This window comes from Anomalospiza imberbis, chromosome 2 (assembly GCF_031753505.1).
Source record: "Anomalospiza imberbis isolate Cuckoo-Finch-1a 21T00152 chromosome 2, ASM3175350v1, whole genome shotgun sequence".
NCBI classification, from domain to species: Eukaryota; Metazoa; Chordata; class Aves; order Passeriformes; family Viduidae; genus Anomalospiza; species Anomalospiza imberbis.
In genome coordinates this window covers 81,465,867-81,492,621 of record NC_089682.1, presented here as the reverse complement: position 1 = coordinate 81,492,621, position 26,755 = coordinate 81,465,867, and the positions used below count along the sequence as shown (strand labels likewise).

General features: G+C 37.1%; 1 protein-coding gene across 4 annotated transcripts in view; it reads left to right on the top strand.

Moving 5' to 3' along the window:
- Window positions 1–25,642, top strand: part of TRPC4 (transient receptor potential cation channel subfamily C member 4) — a 129,250-nt gene extending 103,608 nt beyond the window's left edge. For all 4 annotated transcript variants that reach the window (XM_068182062.1, XM_068182060.1, XM_068182061.1 and 1 more), the window contains 7 exons: window positions 1,046–1,185; window positions 9,024–9,337; window positions 11,045–11,240; window positions 12,663–12,857; window positions 20,944–20,985; window positions 22,705–22,794; window positions 23,070–25,642. In XM_068182062.1, coding sequence (XP_068038163.1) covers window positions 1,046–1,185; window positions 9,024–9,337; window positions 11,045–11,240; window positions 12,663–12,857; window positions 20,944–20,985; window positions 22,705–22,794; window positions 23,070–23,786 — 1,694 coding nt within the window. In that variant the 3' untranslated portion in view covers window positions 23,787–25,642. The remainder of the gene's footprint in view (window positions 1–1,045; window positions 1,186–9,023; window positions 9,338–11,044; window positions 11,241–12,662; window positions 12,858–20,943; window positions 20,986–22,704; window positions 22,795–23,069) is intronic.
- The last annotated feature ends 1,113 nt before the right edge of the window (window positions 25,643–26,755 follow it).

The window sequence follows — 26,755 nt, the reverse complement described above, 5'->3', positions numbered from 1 at the left end:
GACAAAATGTTAAGATTTAAGGAGAATTAAGCTCATAGTAAGGAAATGCAGAACTCTATAAGCACCTGCACAAAATCTGTTTATAATTTTCTAAAAAAGCAGGGGAAAAAAAGACATGTTAAATTTACTGTATCTCAATACCAATATGTGAGAGACTGGCAATATTTCTGCCCCTCTAATGAGCACAAAGTAAGAGATTCCTACAAGAAAATAATTAACTGTGAAAAATCAAAAGTTGTAATGGTATTATTAACAAAAAATCTCTGTAGATAATAATGTGAAATGTGCATCTAAATGTACTGTGTTTTCTTATTAACATATTATACAGTAATGTGTAGTATCTTCTTCAGAGTGCTTTTAATTTTTATAGCATTAAAGTGTCTCCACACAGTTGTCTCTGGAGATGTTAAACCAAGTTCATGTCAGACAACTTGCAAGATTTTCCACTTGGATTGAATATGTCTGTTTCACTGTGCCTAGCACAATGTGTGCTCTGCACACCTGAAAACAGTTTCAATTCCTTCATGTCCCAAAGGAAGGTGTCCACAAAAGACTTTCTTCTGGAGACACTACTCTTTCATATGGAAAAGGGAGACTTTAGTTCAGCATTGACAATAACAATAGAAATTCTCTTCCTTATTGTGTGACTTCCAATCAAAATAAATTGTGTTGGATTGACCTGCAGTCATAAATTTTCCAGTCTGAAATACATTGCATCAGTTGCCAAGGACTGAGTTGACACCTGTAACTTATTTTAAGACCCTTTTAATACTTTTTAGGATACAATGAGTAATAGAATGAAGAAAACCAAAGAAATTGTCTTTGTACAAGCAGATTTTTTGAGGGATTTTTTGTGACAAATTAATTCCAGAAATAGATAAAAGATGAAATTTCACCTAACTAGATGTGTAAATTAGAGAACTTACCCTCCTTCACTTTACACTAGATGTAAGGAGAATCAATCTATCATGAGTTAAGTGTCTAGAAAAGTCACAACCTTTTTAAACTTAATATTCATGCCTAATGAATTATGTTCTATTTACAGGTTTTATCTGGGGTGAAATTAAACAGATGTGGGATGGTGGACTACAGGACTACATTCACGATTGGTGGAACCTCATGGATTTTGTAATGAACTCCTTGTACTTGGCAACAATCTCCTTGAAAATCGTTGCATTTTCAAAGGTAAACTGTAAAAATAATCAGCAACATTTTAAAGATAAATTAAATCGGGGTTCTTCAATCTTTCATCTGTGTTTGGAGGTCCTGAGGCTTAGCAATTCAAGAGATGTATTATGTGCTCTATGAATCTTCTGCAGCAATGACAGGAAACTAGACAAGTATAAGAGCAAACAAAATATTGGGTTTTATGCTTTTTTCTTCTTGGCCCATGCAATCTTTTCTTATTTTGTCCTGAACTATCATATTGTTAAATTCTTGAGAAATGAAAATTACCTGTAATATTTTATAATGCTTGCATTTTATGTTAATCTTTGATTTTTTAAGTGAGAAATTATTACGCCTAAGACAATTTTACACACCGTTCAGACAGGTCTGCTGCCAAAATATGTAGTCAAAATTGGTGTGGGGAACTAAAAAGCAAGATTTTAATTTCTTTTTAAAATTTATTATAAGTGCAACATGAAAAAGTAAAACTGAATGGGATGAAATGGTCACTTGAGGCTAGGTGTATTCGTTTTTACATTCTTTTTATGGAGTTGTTGTGAACAGTCTTATATTTCCACTGTTTTAAGTATCTTCCAGCAGAACAGCCCTTCTTTGCAAAGGCATAGACCATCTTGTGTGAACATTTTGTATGTATTCTACATGAATACATAACATGATAGAAATTCCTCAAAAAATGAGATATTTTGAGCAAAAAAATGGTCTCAAGTCCAAGGAAGCCACATATGAAAGGAAATTAAAGCATTTTTTAGCATTTGCCATAGAATTCTTACCACATCCAAATAGAGATAAGCCCATTTTTACTGGCCACTGGGATCAGCATTGTTCTTCAGCTTTTTCAAGTTCCCTGCCACCAGCGATAATTTATAGTTGCAATAGTACTACTCTGTGTGCATGGAAGGAGAGTCCCTCCTCTGTCAAGATTCTTTTGACTGGGACAAGGAGAGAGCTGTCAAGTAGCCAGTGATGACTTCTTCTCCTCAAACAGCAGCTGTTCTTGCTGCAGCCCTGCCACAGGCACAGAGGAACTTAGGCACTCTAATTTATATAATCTTGTTTCTGGTCCCAAAGGTCCATGTGTCAGCCAGTCAGCACCCGGGTCAGGTGTTGACACATCAGCCTTCTTTGATAAAAGGTTTATGACATCTCTGGCTGGATCTCTGGCTGCAAACCTTTGGAAGTCTTCTCACTCAAAGAAATTTGGAGCGTGAAAGAGGAAGGTGCTCCAAAGAGTGGTGAACTGTCACTTAAAAGCTAATGAAATGCCTTTTTACACACAAAGATGCCTTATAATAAAGTGACTAGAAAATAAATAGTCATTTCACTGTCCCTCGTAACAAAGCATACAGTTCATTTAAAATAGATGTTTCCAAAGCATTGGAGATGGCCAGTTATTCACTTCAAAATAATATTGATTAGAAGACATTATAATCCTTTCATTCTCCCAAATGGCTTCTGCTTACAGTAATCAGATTCCAAGGTGACGGTGTCTGGGATAATGTGCATCCATTACTCTCCAAATTAGTGTTTACATTTTAATCATAATGTATACAGTGCATACCAAAGCTGTGCTAGTCAACTGAAACACATGTGAAGTAACGAACAGAGAAATATAAGTGTGATTTAATAACCTGCCACATTCCTTCAAATGCCTACAATGGAGTTCTTTGCTACTATGAGATTGAGAGGATGCCAAATGTAACCAGTATGCTTTAATGTAAAGCTTTGATTTTCTTTTCCTAAGTATTATGAGTCAGGTTTTTCTAAGTTACAGCTCTTCTGTCTTTATTGAACCAAATATATACGGTCAGTTCTTAGATTTAGTCTGTCTTCTATGCATCAGTTCCAGCCACCCAATAAAACATTTTAACCAACTCCCTTGAATAAAATGATGAGTGTCCCCATGCTACTGTCCTGTGTAATAAATATTCCCAGAGTAAAATATAGTGTTTATTGCCCATTTAAGGCTCTTACTGATGCAGTAGTTAAGTAGATGGATATTATCTAGAGTAGCTGATGGGGTAATATAAAATTCACCAAAGCATATAATTTCAGGATGAGAGAACTGCTAAGATAACTCAAAGTAACTGGTTTCATTGCCAGTATTCAAATAAAATAATGACATCTTATGATTTTCAATGGCCTATGGTTTATTGTCTCTGTATCAACATGTTACATCTTCCTAAATGATCCAGTATATCCATTGAAAATGCTCTCTCCTCCATAAAAATGTCATAATATATAGTATATTGTCATAGACTTTTTAAAGTACAAGATGACAGATTTTAAGCAATGCATTTGTTTTTATGGAGGCTTTTTAGGTAGAAATCATTATGCATTAAGAAAAAAATGTTCCTTTTATGTTTTTTGAATATAATTTGTTTTGTTCTGATATGTAAAATTAAGTGCAGTGTCAACATGTGTGCAGAATCTGCTTGCTTTCTCTTAAGTACTTGTTAAACCTGAGCATTGGACCTAGTGCTGCTTGTTTCCCATTCTGCTAAGACTCACACACAATCTCATATTGCTGAAAACATGCCTCAGCCACTGACGTGAAGATCTAGTAGGGAAACAAATTCCTATTCAGGGCAAGAACTCTGAAAAGTAGCTAAAGTACGTTATTTGTCTCAACATTTACTGGCTTGATCATATAATGATAACTTGTGTCAGGTCTACTTTGTTCAGTAGTAAATATGATTCCATATTTCTCCTGCTACCAGTTCTGCAGAAGCTATCAGCTTCTTACATATTTGCATTGTAAAATTGTTTTGATTGTTATTATCAGATTCACAGACTAAATGTCCATTTACACAGGCAGATTAACACCTCTCCACCCATGAGAAATTATGGACTTAATTCCTCAGTGTAATTACCGTTCTAAAGCTCTCTGCTAGGCCATCTCTCTCCCCCCTCCCTACTGCTGCTTTGAAATTCCACATAATGAATGCAAAGATTGGTATATACATTTTAAAATAGGAGGAGTTCACATTTACATATGACTTTTCAGGAAAGTATTTAAAGTACTTTTCCTGTAATATTTATTATTTAACTTGTCTCTTAGTGACCAGAAACAAGGGGATGATCTCAGACTGAGGTCCAACAGCCCATTAAACATTCAGGTAGCCTGATATACATGTCTATTTGATCTCTCGTGGTGTTTCCAAGAGATCGAGAGTTCATGTCTTCTGTTTCAATGGGAAAACAGTGATCATTCAGCTTTTTTTCCTGGCAAATGATTCAGATATTGAATCTGCATTTTAATTCCTTTAATTAAGGATCAAGGATTATTACCTTGTATTCCCTGGCTGACATCGTAAAAGCATCATATACTTACCTTGAAACTCTACTGTTTATATCCTGCTCAGTTTGTTTTCTGCTCTTCTTAATTTTCCATTGATATGCCATGTAAATTTCCTTCAACCACAGAACCAATAATTGGTGTTATTTAATCAAATTAAGTGATGGTTTGCTTTGTTACATGTCAAAAGGCTGTGTTTGCATTTCCAGGGGGGGCAGAAATTCATCAGGATCACCAAATAGAGGACTGCAGAGTATCAACATCATGATTTACAGCAAACTCAGTGTTGCTATGTTTTCTCTTACCATTTTCCATTCCTTAGAACAATATTAATGTATTTATCCTTAGAACAATATTAATTGTCTGTTCTGTGTAGAACAGAAGGACTTCAACAAACATGAGTGAGAGAAAATACTTCAATTATATGTGGTTTGACTCTAAGATACTTTTTAAATTCTTTTTCACAGTTCCTGGTTTTAGTATACCTAGTCTACTTTTTTTATTCTTTTTCACAGTTCCTGGTTTTAGTATACCTAGTCTTTTTGCTACTCTTCTGTATTTTCCTTTTCACATGAAAGCTGCTTTGTTCTCTAAGGTTTTTTTATATTTCTAGATTCTTTTTCAGCAGCCTCTGCTCTGCTTAGTGTAATCAATAGGGGTTTGTTGTTAGAGACCTCTTATACTCATTATTTTCTTTATATTGTAGGCTGTCTTCTTGCAGTTAGTATATTTCACAGTTTCCAAACTTATCTCTCAGTCCTTCACCTTTCTCACTTTTTTCTGCCAGGTATTTACAGTCTTTTAAATCATGTTTCTTCAACACTAAAATAACAGCCACCACTTTCTGCTTACAATGGTGACACCTCTTGAATTCTATCCAAACATGCAGGAAGCACTTGGGTCCAGAAAAGGAAGAGTCAGTTACGCTGAAATATCACAGTTGTGCCTTTGATTTCCCTTTTACAAATAAAAGGTCATTTGATCTTTTCTGAATGTTCAAACAAATCAGTTTTGTGTCTTTATTCAGGACATCATAGACAAAGTCCTTTCTTCCTCACCTTTCTGCTTAGTATCATTTCTTCTAGATCATGTGACATTGGACACATCTTGCCACGCTACAGCTGTAAGATAGTCTATCCCCTTCCCCAACAATCGGTGAGGAGAAAATGAGGAAGTTAAAGAGCAACTCACCTGTGTAGGATATTTTCTTTCCCACTACTCTAGAAATTCTCATTTTTCTTTGTTGACTAAAAGAGTAGGCAGCAGAGTACAGATATGGCTATCCACATCTGACTTGTTTAACTTGATTCTTCATGTCTTGGTATATCATGTGCTATACTTATTCAGTGTCCTATAGTTTCCATTAATTTCTTGGAAGGGCATTTCCTTAGATTTCTCCCAACTCCACCACATCTGTAACTTCCCTGGAATCTGCTACTACTTGCCCTCACCTAAAATATGTCTGCGGTTTGATGCTTTTGATTCTCTACCAAAAACTCCATCTCTTCCTAGTTTCATTAATGTTCTTTACATTTCTCCATGACTGTATTTTACTTTATTGCCCCGAGACACCTTGTGTACTTTTCCCTAATCTGAGTATCTACTGCACTGTCCAGTACCAACCTTTGCTTGTACAGACAATTATTCCTAGTTATTTAAAAAGTGCAAGTTTTCAGCTGTGAGGGTTGAAAAGTGCCATGAGAATTTGCAGTAATGTGTGGTAAAATATTATTCAAAGACATTATAGGAATCATGCTGAAGAGTTTACATCTCTCTCTTCTCAAAAACACTGGAAATATTTTCTTCTGCTTTTTCTTCTTGTTTTATCTCTTAGGTGTTGTCTCCGGTAACTAAATTCTGTTTTCTACTGCCTTTTTTTCATCACTGATCCTGAGTCAATCAGAACTGGATTAAAGAGCCATAGTGGATGGGGCAGATGAGCATAATCATTAGGGAGAGGATAGTCTAATGAAGAGAGTATTGATCTATGATTCCATCAGGTCTAGATTTAATTCACTGCTCTGTAGATAAAAAATATCACAGGTGAATGAAATGTAATGCTGAGTAATTCTTAATTCTTTAATGGGCTATTTTTCAGTTTTTCATTTCTCATCCCCAAATCCACAAACCTGCTGGTATGGCTGCTGGTATATGAGTAAATGACATTGTGCCAGGGATTGCTGTCAGGCACTGGGACAATTTCACATGCATACCAGTTGGTTAGAGAAACCCTGGTGTGGGGCCTATGCCAACTGTTAGTGTCCAAAACAATTCCCAATTCCCTTTCACAATTTGAATTGTATAATCACAGAATCATAGGGTTGGAAAGGACCTTTAAAGGTCACATAGTCCAGTGCCTCTGCAATAAGCACAGACATCAGCCTGACCTTGAATATTTCCAGGAATGGGTTATCTACCACCTCTCTGGACAACCTGTTCTGGTGTTTCACCACCCTCATCATAAAAAATTTCTTCCCTATATCTAGTCCAAATCTACCCTTTTTCAGTTTAAAACCATTAGCTCATCCCTATTGCTACAGGCCCTAGTAAAAAGTCTATCTCCATCTTTGCTATGAGGTCCTTTTAGGTACTGGAAGGCCACAAGATCTCCCCAAAGTCACCTTTTCTCCACACTGTGTCACCATTTTCACTGTACACCTCTGGACCAGCTCCAACAGTCCATGTCTTTCCTGTACAGAGGATGCCAGAGCTGGATACAGCACTCCAGGTGGAGTCTCACCAAAGTGGAGTAGAGGGGCAGAAACCCCTCCCTTGGCCTTCTGGCCCCACTTCTTGTATAGCTCAGGTTATGGTTGGGTTTCTGGGCTGTGAGCACTCATCTACCAGTACCTCAACTCCATCTCCTCACAATCTCCTCACTCCTCAGACTGTCTTGATACTGGGAGCTGCCCTGACCCAGATGCAGTGCCTTGCACTTGGCCTTGTTAAACCCCATGGTGTTCCCATGGGGCCACTTCTTGAGCTTGTCCCAGTCCTTCTGGATGGCATCCCATCCTTCAGGCATGTCAACCACACTGCTCAGCTAGGTGTCATCTTTAGACATGCTGAGTGTGCACTCAGTCCCTCTGTCTATGTCATTAATGAGGATGTTAAACAGTCCCAGTCGCTGTACAGATCCCTGGGGAATGCTGCTTGTCACTGACATCCATTTGGACATCAAGCTGTTGAATATCTCTCTCTGGATGCCATCCAGCCAGTTCTTTATCCACTGAGCAGTCCACCCATCAAATCCATCTCTCACCAGTTTAGAGAGAAGGATGTTGTAAGGGACCATGTCAAAAGCCTTACACAAGTCCAGACAGATGTCATCTGCAACCCTTCCCTTGTCCACTGATGTAGTCACTCCATCATCGAACACCACTTGGTTGGTCAGGAAAGACTTTCCCTTGGTGAAATCGTGCTGGTGCTTCAAATCACGTCCCTGCCCTCCATGTGCCTTAGCATAGCTTCTAGGAGGATCTGTTCCATGGCCTTCCTAGGCACAGAGGGGAGGCTGAAAGGTTGGTTGCGTCCAAGGTTCTAATTTCTCTCCTTTTTAAAAATGGGTGCAATGTTTTCCTCTTTCCAACCACTGGGGGCTTCACCTGACTGACAGGACTTTTCAAATATGATGGAGAGTAACTTGAAAACTACATCAGCCAGTTTCTTTAGGATTCTGGGATGCATCTGATCAGGTCCTACAGAATTAACGCATGTTCAAGTTACTCAGGTGTTTCTGAACCACTCTGAGAGTGGTTTTGTAGGGTGAGTGTGGTGAAATGCTGCGATGCCTGTTTATGTTGTGTCATCTGGCCCCAGTAACACATGGAGTCCCTTTCCTTACTGCTCAGGGCATGCCCAGCAGCTCTGAAGGTGCAACCTGTGTGGTCTAGAATAGGTAAATACAGATAACATGCCCTTTGAAGTCTGCTTTATATTATATTATCCCCTTTTTAGAGGGCTTCCTAGCATAGATTCTCTCCTCTGATATGTTCTATAAAACAGATTAAAGAGACCAAATAAATAATAATGAGTCTGCTAGTAGTTAGTCCTCAGTTCAAATATCTTTCATCTTCAAGAATCTTTTTTTTGGGAGAGCATGAACAGAAGTCACCGTTTCAGGGATCATACTCTTTGATAATGAGACACATAAGCAGTTTGCCATGGTTCATTAATAAGCATCTTTTTCATCATTGGTCCAGTATTAGTGATTAATTGATATACTTACTTGATGATTTAATGTTTTCTTTCGACTTGCCAGAGTTTTAGTGGGTTTCTATCCGTCATTGTCAGCCCTGCACTTTTCTTCAAAGAAATCATTTACCTGCTTGTACAGCTGGAAATTTCTATAATTCTAAAAAGCAAGGTGCTCAAAACTGTTCCTTTTGCAGTGTCAGACTTTTTAAACTGTGAATACTTTTGCTACTGTGAAAATTTATTGTGGTATCTGCAAATTAATTAAGCAGCTTATAAAGAAACTGACATGCTTGTTTATGTGTCAAAATAGAGGAGTAATTTCTTCCCTTCTGCTTGTTTTCAGTATAGTGGGTTAGTTCCACGGGAGAGCTGGGACATGTGGCATCCAACCCTGGTGGCTGAGGCCCTGTTTGCAATCGCAAACATCTTTAGCTCCCTGCGCTTGATCTCATTATTCACTGCAAATTCTCACCTGGGACCTCTGCAGATATCTCTAGGAAGAATGTTGCTGGACATTTTGAAGTTTCTCTTCATATACTGCCTTGTGCTGCTGGCTTTTGCAAACGGATTGAACCAGCTCTACTTCTACTATGAGACAAATGAACCTGGCAACTGCAAAGGAATACGATGTGAAAAGCAGAATAATGCATTTTCAACGTAAGTAGCTATTTATTTCTATCCTCCCCCTTTCCTCAAATATTTTAAGACTTAGATGCTGTCTACAGAAAAGAATCTCTGTTTTCTGTTGGTATTACAGTGGTGTCCTGACAAACACATCTAATATTACCCTAATAATAAAAAAATTCATATTTCCTCACTCTTATAATGTTCAGCTCATACCACAGTAAAGTCTGTACAATTCAAGATATCTCAAAAGATAAAAGGTAAAATAGAGATAAGAGGAAGATAAATGAGATTCAAAGTTGCATAAGGTCACCAGTTCAGACCTTGCTCATCCAGGCAACTGTCACTCTGCATTTCTTCCATGTCTGCCTGTGGGCATGAAATAAGTGTGGTGTTCTAAAACTTGAAGATTCCTTGCAAATCTGATAGGCTGTAAAAAAAAAACCATGAAGTCTAAGATTCTACTGACTCTACTGCACACAATCAAATTTATAATTTCTATTATAAACTGTTTCTCTTTTTTTCACTTTGAAATAAATTTTACTTCGTTATAGTTTTTAGTTCATCTATAGTACCAAAATACTTCCAAATGAACACTAATTATCTTGTTTTTTGCCTTCCAATCTTTATCAATCTACTGCTATAAATGTCCATTCCCTATTAACTACTGTGAATCTAGGCTTTTTTTTTTTATGTATTTATTACCAAAGGTTTCCTTCATAGAGGAAATAATTTTATAAAAATAGCAGCCTTTATATCATCTGAATCAAGTGACTTTTCTCAGGCACAGCATATTTATGTTGTATATTTATAACACCTATGCCGGTCTAAACTTTATGTGATCTGAACAGAAAAGCACACAGAAATTTTTCAGAGCTCAGCATTGAGGAAAACAATATTCTTCTGGGAAATAGTGGGGAGTACTGGTACCAGGGTCAGAAGGTGGTGTCATGGCAAAATGTGATGCTTTATGTGCTCCATACTTTCAAGGAGCAGTCTAACCAGGACCATTCTTATGACACTACAGTGTAGCTGAACACAGAACAAAAGGGAAAATTTTTCAATCTATCTAGGTGCAGAGATATACTGCCTACAGCCATTGTTATTTTTACTAGCTTCCTAGCTGTTGTATAAACTTCTCTAAGGGAATGTCATATGCTTTAAGTATAAAAACACAAGTTTCTTTTGAGAGTAGCATCCTTGTCTTTTTTGTGTCTCCCTTCTTTATAAAACAAAACATATGCTAATGCTAATAATGTCTTTCTAATTATTCAACTCCTTTTATGTCAGTGGCTGTCAACAAACCAGAATTGCAAAATTTGAGGATACCATACTTCTTTCAACATCCTGGCGAGACATTACTTTTGCAGTCATACTTGAGTTACTTTTGGATCCTTATTCTACCCCTTATAGTTAAAGCAAAGGGTGAAAGTACTTCAAAAGAAAGTATCCAGCATAAGATCTCTGAAACTATATTTATCTCTCTGAAGTTTGAACAAATCAGCCTTTTGCTTGCAGGCCTATTTATAGATTCTGTATCGTATATCTAGAGGTCCAGATTTGAAACACTATGCCATTGTTTCACTAGAAAGATATTCCCTCTATGTTGGCTATATTGTGATAGGTGTCATTCATCTCAGTCAAGTCAAGAACTTTTGTGTGTTTTGGAAGAAACTGAAAAATCTGAAAACTAAATGTGTAGTTATTATACAGCTATTCCTTCTGGGTTTTGTTTTACAGGTTATTTGAAACGCTGCAGTCATTATTCTGGTCTATATTTGGACTCATCAATCTCTATGTGACCAATGTGAAAGCAAGGCATGAATTCACTGAATTTGTTGGGGCCACCATGTTTGGTACCTATAATGTAATATCTCTGGTTGTTCTACTTAACATGCTAATAGCCATGATGAATAACTCTTACCAACTCATTGCCGTAAGTTGTTTCTTATTTTTAGATCATTTATAATATATACACCCTCTCTCTGTTCCTACATTCAATTTTTCTGGAAGTAAAACACTTCACAGATAGGAAATTGGAACAAATATTGCAATTTATCCTGATTCTTTTGCACTGTTCTGGAAGGACAAAGAAACCAGACCCAAAGAAATTGGACTGGGTAGAGTGAAGTTTCCCCACAACAGTGAGTGAGGAAGAGGTGAAGAAGCCAGCTCGTGTGTTGAAGAGGGTGTCCTGATGCTTCTGGCAAGTGACATGGGCTACAGCCCTACCTAAGCTGCACTGTGCAGGACCTCTTCTTAGAAAAAGACTGCCCAGGATTGTTCTGTTGCTGATGCATTTTTAATACATGATATTTATTAACATTTGAAAGATTGCTTTTTTTTTTTTATCTGACGTGGCTAGATTTTTTTTTTTTTATCTGACGTGGATTAAGATTTTAAATATGCCCTTTTTTCCAATCTGGAAATTTCAAGTGTTTCCACAAAAGAAAAACTGACCACCTGTGTTTGTATAACTCTAATTGTCAGAGTCTAGTGAACCATACCAAAACATAGTACCACTCACCAAAATTTGGGCTGTAGGTAGTATACTTTTCCTGTTACAACTTCTAAATTGTTTCTTGTGTTACTGTATAGCCAGGGCTATACCTGTAGCTGAAGTACTTGGCTATCCAAATCTATCATTAGTGATTTAAACTTCTTGTTCAGCTGCTAGGATTTAGATGTCTTTCCTTGGCCTTTAGCTTTCATTTTACCAAAAATTTCAGAATTATACAATGCTATATGTGTTCCAAATGAAATTAAATTTCAAATAAAAATAAAAAACCCACCCCACAACCTATCTCTAATATAGAATTCTTAAGTAGTAGGGAAAAAAATATAATTGACTCAATAGTTTAAGTAGCGTCATGATCTGTTGGATACCTATTTGTGAATTTGGGAACTGGTAATTTCTAAAAAAATACATGAGCCTTGCTGACTTGTTGCAGCTGCTGCAGAGCAGCATAATTAGACTGATCTATGAGGAATGATGGTGAGCTGCTATTATAACAAAATGTTTCTTCCAGAACTGTAGTATTTCTCTGCTTGTAATTACCTTTTCTGTTTTTTGAGAGACTTTCAATAATTTAACAGCTTGTAACAGGGAAAGAAGTGCTTATAAGTAGATGTATACTTTACATATTGAATATCTCCTTACTGTGGTAAAGCAGCTTAGCTTTGCTTTGGTTAAAGACCTACTGTCAAAAGATGGCAGTATCTTAAAAAGACAATTCATTAGGATTTCAAGGTTGTTCTAGCTTTAGTTTTTTCAGATTTTTGTAGAGGTTTATTTCACCTCCTTAATTACAGCAATATCTGTAATTTTCTATGTTGATGATGTGCTGCTTGTGTGCAGGATCATGCAGACATTGAGTGGAAGTTTGCTCGAACAAAACTCTGGATGAGTTACTTTGAAGAAGGAGGAACTCTGCCCACTCCTTTTAATGTCATACCAAGCCCAAAGTCTTTGTGGTATCTGATCAAATGGTTATGGAGACACCTTTGCAAGAAAAAAATTAGAAGAAAGCCTGAAAGTTTTGGAACAATAGGGGTAAGTTATGTGGTTTACTCTGCCTGTAGTCCTCCTCTTTGCTATATAGATTACTTTTTCTCAGCTTTATAGAGTGTCTGACCTGTCAAATAATGTGCATATGAGTTAGACAATAATTCTAGCAGAGAATGTTTACTTTTTACATTCACGTCAATGTATTTGAAGAGAAAACATCATCATATGCCTGTACAATAACAGTATGAATCATGACAGTGCTTCATCTACAGATAGTTCAAGAAAGATTAAGAGAAATAAAAAATAGAAGAGATCAAATATGTATACTTGTCTGTCAGTGTCAGAATAGTTGGTTGCTAATCCCTAGCTCAAGTGTCACAGTTCAGGTATAATTGAATACCATGAACCAGAGACTTATGTATGAAGTATTCATCATGGGATATTCTCTGTGTCTCTGTCTCTCTACATGTAATGAAACTAGTTTGCCATAAAAGAATTTTACCAGAAGCTGTTCCCCTTAAATTTTTTTTTGAAAGGTGACAGCATTTACATGGACTTGTTTTCTTGAATTTAAAGGTAGAGCTATTTCAGAATCCCATTCTGAAATCATACCATATTCTGATACTGCTGACTAGAAGTGACATTTCTAGGGAAAAAAAAAAGAGGGGGAAAGACATACAAGGCGACCAAGAATAGTCTTGCACCTGGATTCAGCAGATGCCTGTGTAATATCTCAGCTACTTACTTTCTCTGGTAGATGCAGTGGGTAAAGCAAATTTGAACTTTTCACTCCTAACTTCATCTGCTTGTCAGCCAGTGACAATCTTTTTCTATACTGTCGGTGCAAATATTCAGGCAACATCCTAACCCACCAACAACTAATTCACTCTAGTTATGTTTTCTTCATTTCCCATGAGCGAGTCAATACCTCAGTAACTAGACTGAATTTAGCCAGCTCTAGCATGAATAAGACTATTTGGGATAAGATGTGGACAATGGCATTTTCTCTATACCATAGCGATTTCATGAATATAAATGTTTCAAGTTAGGAACTCAGCCAAGCATTAAGTGGGAATATGGGAGTCAAATGTGGGTAAGGAGGAAAAGAAAGGGGTATGGTCCTTGTGCTATTGATTCTTATGAAAAAAACTTCCGTCCATTTCAAAGAAGTCAGGGGGTATGATACAATTCTTTGATGGACCATTAGTATGGTATCAACCTTTTCTTTGTATTTCTTCCCTATTTCTTGATAAGTGAGTAATAAGTTTTTCCTACCTATTCTGCTGTCGCATCCTGGAATGCAGTTTAATCTCTACAAGTACTTGGAGGAGCAAGTTCACATGCTTGTACAGATATATGGTAAAGATGAAAAGTGACATATAAAACTAATTCACAATTTCTATGCTGATAAATGGATGTTGTCCTCTTTGTAGAAAGCTTCAAAACAGACTTATTGCAATATACTGATATTGTTGGCCAGTATCTAAATTGGGAAAGCAAAAGTATTTCACTTTGATGTCATATTTGTACATACAGGAAAGAAACAGCCAGGCAAAAAACTAATAAACATGAGGGTGACATTGAAACAAACCACTAATGGATGACAAGAAACACACTGAAAAAAACACTAAGTTAAGAAAGACTAACAATTATTCATATAGAAATTTTAAAAAGAACATGAACTAGCATAAATGGCGAATAATCTTAAGTGTAAAACATCTCTGTGTAATATAGAAAGAGAAAAAAGTAAATGCAGAGACCAACAGAAGGAGAAACCATGAGATGTTGTTAGAAAGAAAAAGTCAAGAGAGAGAGTGATGTACTTGTGGGGGAGTGGGCAATGCTTCTAGGCATTTGTTAAACATTTGGTAGGGATGATTAGCTAGTGTAAACTAAGAGAATGATATTAAAATTAATGGTATGATGCCAGTGTATAGCAGAGGGTTGATTAACACAATATTTCTGTTTGACTGAGACAGGTACAGAATACCCTTATACATCCCAGATAAACTTTCAGGACAATATTTCTTGTCAGACCTTCCATCTGGGATAAGAAAATACTTTTTCCTTTTTCTCACCCTTTCAAACTGCAGATTTGGGAGTAAACTCATTCCTGGACAAGTGGAATAATAAAGAAAGATACGGGGTGCTCCCAGCCATATGCTGAATGGCATGATAAGGAAGGGGATTCAGAAAGATCATGTCTACTTCCTGCACCTACCTCCTGCTAGGGTACAGAAACACCACCTTCAAGAAACCCATGTCTTATTTTTGGGAAAACCGGTGCAGCAAAGGGTGAAAGGGTAGGGAGTCTATGCACCAAGCTACTTGAGAATTTTTCCAAATAGAATTTTCTTTTTGTTTTTAAGTTAAAATCCCCCAAAATCTCCAAACACCAAACTTTTTAATTAATATATTTCAGTTTCAAACAAGCTTTTGTTGGGATAACTTTTCAGCTCAGGATGAAATTTCTGTTTAAAAGAAAGGAGCAGATGCCATTTAAAGCAAATATCTTGGGCTAAGGAGATACAGATTTACTTCTATTCTCCAGTGGATATCTAATTATTTACCTCAAGCATAAAAGTTATGACAACAAAAATTTCCTTCTCAAGATCTTTAAGATACTGCAGGGGCTAAGGTGCTCTCTTGGGAGAACAGAAGAAAAGGAGCTGAACCAAGCTTCCTTATGATTTGAATGTGAACCACTAATTACTGAACTCTTTGGGATGGAGGACATCAGTGAGGGAGAGATGTGGGACATACAGTGGGTTGATTCCTGTAACTTTTTTCTTTTAATTATTTGAAAGTGTAATCCCTAAAGCATATGGGACAGTAGGGCCATATACATCCATGGTTTTCCCAGCAGAATAGATTCTTAGCTGGAATTAGAGTTGAAACCCCTCTGAAGCAGAGAGCTCACAAGCAGAGCCACCATGGCAACCACACTTCCAGCTGCCTGAAAAAAGTGAGTGGCTGTGGCTGACCTGGCCGATTCAGTCCACCATATGGGCATCTCATAAAACTACAAAGTACTTCAGCTAATTCCTCAGCATAACACAAGCCCCATTAGGTTTATGTGAATTTGGAACATTTTGCAATTTCCAGACCCAGTTATTCACCCAAGCTCCAAAATGGAGTAAAAAGTACATAGGCACTCTGTGCTCTGATTTCCGCATTGGATAGGTGCTGTTAAGTGGACATCCTCCAAGAGGTTAATCATCAGTCAACAAATGGGCACACCACAGTGATCTCATAGCTTGTCCTGAGGGAGAGCACTTCTTTCTGTTTCTAACAAACTTCCCATCACCCACAGCTCAGCCTTGATTTCCTAGAATTTTTCAATTGTCCCAATAAGCTACACCACAAATTACATTTAGGACCTCTGTGCCCTTTCAACCAAAAGTTAATGAAGAGTTTTCCTTGTCTTTTGTTCAAGGATCTCAGAGGACTTCAGCTCACTTGTATCTGCTCTGTAATAACTTTGGCCTCTGAGCTACAAGATAAGCTTTGTTGGGATCTACTCCTTTTCACTGAGTCCTGCATTATAAACTCTGTCTCCTTCCCTACAACCAGGCCTGGGAGAGTAAAAAAATGCTATAACATGATTTTCTTATATTGGCTATATGGATGGGTGCCACATTGTCTGTAAGGCAGAGCTCAGATTTCAAAACATTCTGTTCTGAAATCTGTAAATGTTAACTTTCCTATTAGGAAGCGCTAATCAGCAGTAACGTACTATGGTGTTTTCCAGTAGAAAAAGCAATAATGTGCATCCAAAGAGTGAGTCCGTGCTAGAGGACACAAAATAGATAATAAGACAGAAAGAAGCTGGCAAGGATTATGCATGATCTCTGCAAAAAGTCCTCAGTAACAAAAAGCCAGGAATCGTGAACTAGGACTGAGTTAAGGATCAAATCAAATGTGTCAAGCATCCACTGTAAAATTTATATATGTGTACAGTTGAGAGTTCAGTATATGCAGGCAGAATGTATAAAGAAAGGGTTGAGGGTAAGGATAGTTTACAGCACACATTCTAGTGAAATGAATTATCTGGCCCATAGGAAGAAGAGAAATGCCAGTAAAAATAAGTAGGACATTGTTTGAGAGGATCATCTACTTTGCTGTTTATAACAAAACTATCATGGGCAAGAACACAGTCAGTAGCGATGTGAGATGCCTCTGAAAAAAGCCAATTTGCATCTCCTTGCATGTCAGTTCTGTGGCTCTTCTGTCCTTTGCTGTAGTGGGACACTTGAAGCAGTGAGTGGTGAAGTCAAGGGGAGGTTTTTCAAGGGAGAGGCTTTTTCTCCAAAGCAACACGGGGCCCAGCCATGCTGATGGCAGCTTCTTTAGCCACATCTTCAGCTGAAGGAAGGCCAGGATGGTACATGTGGTCTACTAATATTTCAGCTCTGCTATGAATCAGACAGAGCTCTTCTACCACTCAGAGTTCAGCACATTTTTTTTATTCTATCATTTTGACATATCCCAGGTATGCAGCATTTTCTTTAGCTATTATCACTTATCTCCTGCACTTAAAATTCTGAAATAAGTGCGTGCTTGTGTGCTACTCTTTACATATAACTGTATCATCTATATCTATATCTATATCAGTTCTATTAATTTTGTTAACTCACCTTTGCAAAAGCCAGGTTAGTAATATAATTCTGTTAATTAGGCTGAGCTTTTCCTAACTGCACAAGGCTTATGGGTGTGTCAAGGCTAATCCTGTTGGCCATCTAAAATCTATTGGTATTTCAGAAAAAAAAAAAAAAAGATATATGGGAAAAGAAATCCTAATCCCACTGGAACAAATGGTACTGTTTTTCTCAAATTACATTCTATTTTACATCTGATCAGTCACCAAAAAGTGTTTTACCTCTAATTTTAAGTATTTCAGAAGTGAAAATGGAGAGTATTGCCAGGGATAGCTTCAGTATTTTTTGGTTTTTTTTTGCATCTCATGTTTAGATAAACAGATACCTTTCTTCTAGCTATACAGAATTTTATGCCATTTTCCAAGCAACCTACATGATTTTATTATCATTTGTCACAGAAAATCTCATTTTCCCTTCTCCTCTTCTTTTCTCACCTAGTGGAAAATGATGCATTTTTTAAGTCAATGTAAGCATTTTGTATTTTCTCTGTAATGTATGTTTATTGAAAGTTGAGCAAAGAAATAATGCCTTCCATCTGGCATGGAAATCAATAATCTGGAGTGTTCCTTGATTAGCAAAGAATCATTTCATGGGGAAGACTCTCTGACAACACAGATAAGTTCTAATCCTTTAAAGGTGGTGCTTCTAGTCAAGACGACAAATATATCCCACAACTTCAGACAATAGTTCAGACAATAGTTCCATTTTCTTTATCACTAAGCAGTTTAAGGTCAAATGGAGAGGTCAATTGGCTTTCTATTCCTGCGTTATAAAAGATACAATTTTAATAAAACACATCAAAATAAGTAATACAATTTTATTAAACTTTTGACTGCTAAGGAGATCTTTTTTTCCAAACAGTGTAAATTGCTAGGAATGGCATAAACAGGAAGACCAGAAAAATTATCATTACTAGTGAAGCTGCCATTAAAGCTTCCTAAAGGATATTAGTGCCCCCTTTTGGAAAGTGACAACAGCATCCCCCTCAATTTCACTATTGCATTCAACGTGCATAACCATGTTTCCCACCCTGTTACTATTTTTAGTCAAATTAGACTTTCATCCCTTTGCTAACCATAATTTTTAACTTCTTCCTGCACATAACAATGGTTACTTGAAACAAGTTTTGAACCATAAATTAGACCATAACGGAGTAGAGAAAAGCAGGCCAGCTGAGAACTAAAATAAGGACAATATGAATGTTCATGACATTTTATTTCTAGTGAATAGCCTGGTTTTCAGATGTGTTTAGGCAAAGATTCATTCTGCTTTCAAAAGGAAGTCAAAGATGATTAGGAACTGGAGATGGAACCTAAACATTTAAATGCCAGATAGAGAACTGTTTGGTGAAAATAAATTTGGTAGGTTATTGATAGGTGTAATTCCCAGTGGACTAAGTATGTAGATGTGCATGAAAACATACAATAAAATTAATTTTCTTTGAGCTTCTTGGTGGTATGGATTGAAAACAATTAAGTGCAGTAGAATTGTTCTGACACATTATTACACAAATCTTTTCACATAGTTATCCCTTGTTGCCATTACATTAAGGGGGACAGCCACAGCCTCTGTTTCTGAGAGTTTCCAAAGTGGCTGCAAAAAAAAAAAAAGATAAACGTTATCTAGGTAGCTCTTGTTACAGGTACAGAATTGAACCTATTCATTTATTTCACATTTCACTGTAAAATAAAGCAGAGCAGACAGCAGCTGCAGGAAGTATTGTGTGTGTTGTGTGCATTTTTTTTACTTTGTAGTTATTCGCTTTATCTGAAGTGTGTTTCTATTACACCTTAAATTGTTTTTCCCTTCACCTGTGAGTCAGATCTGTTGTTGAGGGCGCTCTTAGCCACGGACTCCCTTAGTGCTTTTTCAGCAGAATGAAACATCTCCACCGTGTGGCCAGCTGCAAGAAAGCTGTGATTTTTTTTTTTTTTTTTCTAAAAACCAGCTAAGTTCGGATGTTGTGAGGGTATGAGCCTTCCCACGGCTGCATTGTTCCCTCTGGCCCTGGTGATGGGCAAGCTCGCCCATCCCTCCATCCTTAAACACAAGAAATAGCCATTTTCTCTTTTGCGAGGCATAGATGGAGAAACACCATCTGGAAAAATACTGAAGAAAGCATTCTCATGTACAAAGCCCTACACCACAGTGGCTCTTAGACTGATGAGGAAATAATGATTTCCCCCTTTTCTTTTATTTTTTGCTAGCCCAGCCACAAAACCACTGCATCCCTAAATTAATTGCAAACAAGAAATCAACTCTGAAGTGTAAACTGATTCCACAGTTATTATTATTATTATTATTATTAACAGGGAAAAGGTTAATAATTTCTTTAAAGTAAAAAAAAAAAAAAAAAAAAAAGAAATAACTTGCTGTGCCTGCCTTACTATGATGCAACTGAGGTCAATTTTAACAAGTCCCTTGGATAACCTTTCACCCTGCTTTACTGCTGTTAAATGTTCTGGTTTGTAGAGATACAATCAGTGGTCAGACACATTATTTTATTGTCAGCAGCAGATATGAGAGTCTAAGTTTAAGCTGTGTTTCTTTCACCAGTCAGGAATAATTATTGTAGAGGATGGGGATATGTTACTTATTATGCAATTGAGGACAAAAGGAAGTTAAGGGAAAAAATAAATCCGGCCTTTTTTCCCTGTCTTCTTCTGGGCAGCCCTTAGATATGGCAGTTTAATTTAATACACCTGCTTGAAACCTGGGTGATTCTTTCATGCTACCACACTTCTTTTTGCTGCTCCTCTTCAGAGTTACTAACCCATTTACCCTCCCTCCTTGTCAACACCAAACTGTGTTGAAAACTGTTTCTTCCATACACCTCTCTATGACTAAGTGTTTTTAACAGAGAACTAAGAGGGAGCTTTCTCATTAACACAGTTTTATAGTGCAGGTTTTGATTAGCTTTACCTAAAATGAGACATAAGGAGCCATAACAAATGTCTTGCTTACACCGTGGTTTACGAATCCCACTGTGTTGATGATTTTCCATGCAGAATTTCCCTTCTGTAACTCGTGTCCATTGACTCCTGATCTTTCACTGTGTACCTCCAAGAAAAATCTAACTTGACATGAGTCAAGCTTTTTTCAATTCAGTAAAATATGCTTCAGTCTGTGCAAGTGAGTGACACAATCTATTGTTCCACTTCCATCTCAGATCATTGACCCTGGGACTCTGCAGCCTGTGACCTGGCTGCCCCACCACATGCATGCTGATGCAGGGATAAAAGCATTTTGACAAAAATGTAGAAAATCCACTTTGCCTTCCCTAGAGCAGACTTCCCCTTTCTATAAAGCAAATGATAGGCTTTTTTCAAACGCAGTCATTTTTCAACAGATTTCGAACCTCTCCTCTCAGCTTTCTAGATACTGTATAATACACAGACCTGCTGCTCTCTATGCTTAAGTGTTTTACATCCACACAGGGATTAATATATTTTTTATTCTTTTCTGTTTTTCAGAGACGTGCAGCTGACAATTTGAGGAGACATCATCAATACCAGGTACAGGCCTATGTTTATTCTTTGGGCAATTGTTTTTCTGTGCCTTCAGAAGGTCTTCATGAGGAAAAAAATGTAGAATAATTTAATGAGAAAGTGGAAAATGAAAATAAATGGAAAAAAAACATAAAATTTGTACTTATTTCCTCTTTAGCAAACAAGCTTAGTATTTTTGATGTTCAAACAAAAGCATTTGAGAATACAATTTTCTTCTTTTTGGAGCAAAAGGATATTTTCTAGAGTAATAATATGCTATCCAGTATTTTGCCTTATATTTAATATAATGCACTATAATATTAAATATTAAATTTTTACAATTTAAAATTGTAACATGGATTGCCTTTAAAAAAAGCAAATTCCTGCCTGCCAGGAATCATCAGGACCATATGTACAGTGAACTGACATGCTCCATCAGAACCTGCTCTTCATCTCTCCAGCTTTAGTCCCCCATACACAATTTCCTTAAAAACTCGGTAAGCTGGGACTCTTCCAACCTGAAGAAGAGGCATCTGTGGGAAGTACAACAAGGATCTATAGAATCATGAGGAGGCTGAAAAGAGCAGCAGTTTGCCATTTATCTGTAAATGGATAAATGGCAAATGTATCTGTAAATCTGTAAATGTACTACGCTGCATTAGCGAGGCTGTATAGGCAGCCTTTTGAGGGAAGTGATTTTTCTCCTCCAGCCCTCTTGTGAGACTGTATCCAGAGCAGTATCTAGTCTGGGCCCCACACTTCAAGAGAGATGTTAACAAACTGGAAGGGATCCATCAAGGGGGCACCGAGATGTTTAGAGGACTGTCATACAAGCAGCTCAGATTTTAGCCTGGAGTAGGTTAGGGGAAATATAACTGCTGCCTTAAATAACATAATGGGGGGTTAGAGAGAAGGAGCCAGATTTTTTTTCGAGGTACAATGCAAAAGACAAAATAGACACAAGTTGAAGGAAGGGAAATTCTGTAAGGTAAGGAGAATTATCTTCACAGTGAGGGTAGTAAAAAACTGGGAAATGTTGCTCAGGGAGGCTGCAGCATCTCCATCCATGGAGATATTCAGCACTTGACTGGGCACGGCCCTGAGATGACTCAGACAGCCTCCAGGTATCTATTTCAACCTAAATAATTTCTAGGATTCTTAGAAGACAACAATGGAAACTACCAGACCAAAGGTTAAAAATAAAACCCCGAAATGGAATCTTACTCCATACTGTGGAATTCATTGGCAGAGGATTTTTGTGTGCCGAAAGTTTACATTAGTTCAAAATGCATAAGAAAACCTGTCACAGCCAATTAAACCTAGAACTATCATTTTTGTTCAGAGTCACTGCATCTCACAGCACTGGAGGCTTGACAGAGAATAGCTGGAAATAAAGTTGTACAACCATACCAGACTTGCTCTCATGAGGCATCAGCAACTGCTCGCTGCCAGGCTAGATATTACTGGCAGGAAACATACCTTGGGTCAAGCCCAAGGTATGTTTCCTGCCAGTAATATCTAGCAGGATAGATATTATAGATAGATATTACTAGTGATATCTATCTAGTAACATATCACTTCTCAGGATAATAAGCATTAGTAGCATCAAATAGCAAAACAAATTTTCAAAGAGGTTTGTATAGTTTTTGTCATGTTCCTAAAGCATGAAAAAGTCCAAGCAGAGCCTGTGAGTGTAGGATTACTAACTAATACCACAAAAGCTAACACAATACTTTATATTTTTAGGAAGTTATGAGAAATCTGGTTAAAAGGTATGTTGCAGCGATGATAAGAGATGCCAAAACTGAGGAAGGATTGACAGAAGAAAATTTTAAGGTATGTTTAAAGGTGTTTTAGTAATTTAGTAAGATATTTTAAAACTGTGAAGCATATTTTTTACACTCAGCTATTCAGGTAGCAAATAACTTGCTTCCTAGAGCAAGATCTTCAACCTTGAAGATGGCAGGTATGCCAACATCGACAGAGTAAAGTTTATTACTGACACCAGCATAAACCCCTTTTTTCTTTTTTTTATTTTTTATTTTTATTTCAAAGGGAAAGTCAAATGAGCTTTGATGTTCTGACATTTCATCTTTTTTCCTAATTTTTAGGAGTTAAAACAAGATATTTCCAGCTTTCGCTTTGAAGTCCTGGGTTTGTTAAAAGGAAGCAAGCTGTCTAATTTGCAGACTGGAAAGATGAGCAAAGACACTGCCTCTCTGTCAGAAAATGAAGAAAATAGTGAGAGCGAAGGAAACAAGAAAGGAAAGAAAAAACCCTTCAGCCTTTTTGACATAACAACGATGATTCACCCACGATCAGCCAATATCGCCTCTGAAGGACATAATGTAAGCAATGGCTCAGCAATGATGGTGTCAGAGTCCACTCAGGAGAAACAAAAGCGTGTGAATTTTGTAACAGACATAAAAAATTTTGGGTTGTTTCACAGACGATCAAAAACAAACTCTGTGGAGCAGAGTACAAATAAAATATACACTGTTTCTGAAGAAGTTTCCCGTCAACAGGCAGAAGAACAATGTGAGAAAACTGATGAACTGGAAGGGGCAGAATTGATCATGAACTGTGAATTAAACTTCCGAAATCCTGGCAAAAAACGCGTGTTAGCTGAGTCACAAAATACCAGTGAGTCTTTGGATTCACAGGAAGAGGGAAGTATTTGTCCTTCAGAAATAGAGAAAATGGAGTTACAAAACTCAGAACCTGCCACTCCACAGGATCAGCTGGACAAGGCACTGGACATTAGCATTGACTCTGATGGGAAACAGGAAACAATTGTTCAGGGTGACTATGTAATAACGAGGTTGTGATGCTTACAGGAGGAAGCATTTACAAATATATATATTTTGCATAGTGCTTTTGGGGGGGAATGTTTTAAGAATTATATTAGCTAATGCAGAATTACACTTTATAGTACTCAACTGTGGCACATGATCTTGTAACATAGTAGTCAAGAGAAAGAAAATATGAGGACCTTCTGTTTTGTAGCCTGCTTTAGCTTTCACGATTTGTTTTACATTTTTTAATAAATGGAAGCATCTTGTATTCTTGTACTGTTGCAATAATCCACAGAAACTTTTTAGCTAACTTTTTCAATTACAACAAATGGAATTTCTCTCATATGATAGTTGACTCCTATGATAAATATTTTTCTATGCAAATAAAAAGTAGCTTAAGAGACTTGTATGCTTTTATTTAACTTTGTAGGTTCTTAAAAGATTCTGTGCACCATAATAATCATATGTGGCTCCTGCCAGCATAATTCATGTCAAGCTATTAGAATAATTTGTTTAAAGTGCTAGAAACTTGTGTTGAAATCTATACAGAATCAGAAGATAAATTATATTCTTTTATTTATTGAAGGAATATGAATACCTGTAAATTATGAAAAATAGGTCTATTTGATTATTTAATTACAACTTTTCCCTCACAGCAAGAGGAGTGTCACTGTCCTGATACCATTGTTAGAAATGCATTTGCAAGTTTTGAAGACTGTAGAAATGTTTCTTATAGGAAAACAAATATGTGTGGCTTACTAAAAATTGATGATGGATTGCTCCCCAAGAATCCTTTATCACCACAGCTACTGCTTCTTCAACCATCTATTTTTCTTCATGTGGACAACCTATGCACTTTAATATTCAGCTGCTTCTTAGCGTCTGCCTTTACAATACACTTGCATTTGCTAAGGGAAAGATACTTCAGGAACAAACAAGCATACAATGATTCCCCTGAGTACGTGAATAAATATGGCAATTTGTTGAGAAGTTTTAGAAGGCATGCCTTAAGGGAGTTTCTTTGACAATTTTACAGTCTGGGGGAACCTGATTGGGTGTTTTATAATAGATACCTAAATGTATAATGAAAACCTAATAGTATTTTTCATAACTGATGAATGACTTACTGTCTTAGTTAAAACCAGTATTTTTAAAATTAAACATTGTGGGGTTTTTAAATCATTGGCTGGTGTCCGACATTATTAAAAATTTCATTTTACAACTGGCATAAGAATAACCACCCCCAGCTTTCAACCCATTCCTTCCCCCACTGAATATCCCACAAAAGTGTTGTTATTTCATTCTTAACTTCCCCAGCCCTGTGTGACAGATTTTGTAGTTCGTATTAGGATGTATTAAGGAACTTCCAGATGCATAGAGTGAATTTATATTTCTGATGTAATCTATGCCATGTAAACCTGTAGGACCTGACCTAAAGCCATGTCATTCTGGATCTAAATTGTCCTGGTACTGAACTGTGTCTTGGAAATCCAGGCAAACCCCTCTCATCTCTATACTTTAAGGTGAGTTTTCCGGCTCTACTTTACACATGTGCTGCTTTCTCTGATGACACAAATTGAAAGCTTCCTTTCTTCACACCTGTTTGTGTCATGGCAGATACAGTTAAACCAAAATGGAAAATATGAGTCGTAATTGGAAAATAGTTTGTATAGTTGTGCAACAATGTGTTCAAATAATATTTGATTGGTTAGTTTCCATCTTGGATTCTTGACTGCTCTGTAGACCCTCTCTCCTTCACATCTCTCTCCTTGTCCACCTTTAGATTGTAAGCTCTTTGGGGCAGGGCCTGCAGCTTTTCTGTCTGGAAAACACCTGAATTATTACAAGTATAAAAAGAAATAAATAATAATAATGGTGGTATAACCTCATATCATTTGTATTAGGTCAACTCTTTTAGAGAGTTCTTTTTTGTACTGTAACATTTTTGCTAAAAATGCCATAATTCAAATGTGTCATGTTGTCACAAAATTTTCTATATCCCAGTTAACAGTCCTTCCCTACTACTCATTCAGTTTCTCATTCTTCATCATGATTTCTAATGGCTTCAGGTCCTAAGTTTGCTCCCTTTACACTGACCAAATTCAAAACAGACAGTGCTTGCTCAAAAGAGCTTTCAACACATGCCAGCCGCATGGTTTCACTCCAGACAGAAAGTGCCTAAGCAGGGTATTTGTATTGCAAACATCACCAATATCAGAACAAGTTAACTACAACAGGTCTAAGAGTTCTGCATATTATTCTGGCATCCAAAGAGCCTGTTTCTCCTGTGCATGAAGTTACCAACACTTTAACAGTAGAGTTAAAGTGAAATATCAGCCACGCCATCACATCATGACGCCTCTGTGCTGGGCACAGTCACTGTGCTGGGCTAAGTCACGGAGTGGATACAAGACAGAACAGCAGAGACAGTGCAGGTGGGCAGGATACTTAACCATAGGGACACAATTTATTGCATAGAAACAGATGGCCAGTGTTTTGGTGCCTTTTTTTTTTTTTTCTAACGTCCAGATACTGAAACACAGGTCTATTAAATAAGCCATACTTAAAATCAACATTTTCTCTATTTTTTATGTTATTCTTAGGCATTAAAGCTTGACGCTAATAAGGAACTGATGTAATTAGGACCTGACGTAACTTAAAAGTAATGTCAAATAAGCACCTCATTCTGTGACAACAGATGAATCCAAAATATATCCAAAAGTGAAATGGAGATGGACTTTTATTGCTATTCAGGCAGCCAAAATCCTTTTTCACTGGATGCCTCTGAGAGGACACCTGTGCCAAGAAAGATGAAGATATGCACAGAAAGATGAAGATGTGCATTACAAACTTTGTAATGCCACAGCAAGGCATTGTTAAGCTTTGCAAAGCTGAGCATACTTTCACCTCAAAAGAAGTTAAAAAGTTCAAACCTTCCAATCCCTTCCTGCAGCTTCCATTAGCATCAATATAGAAGGAATTCAAACAGACCAGGATATGAA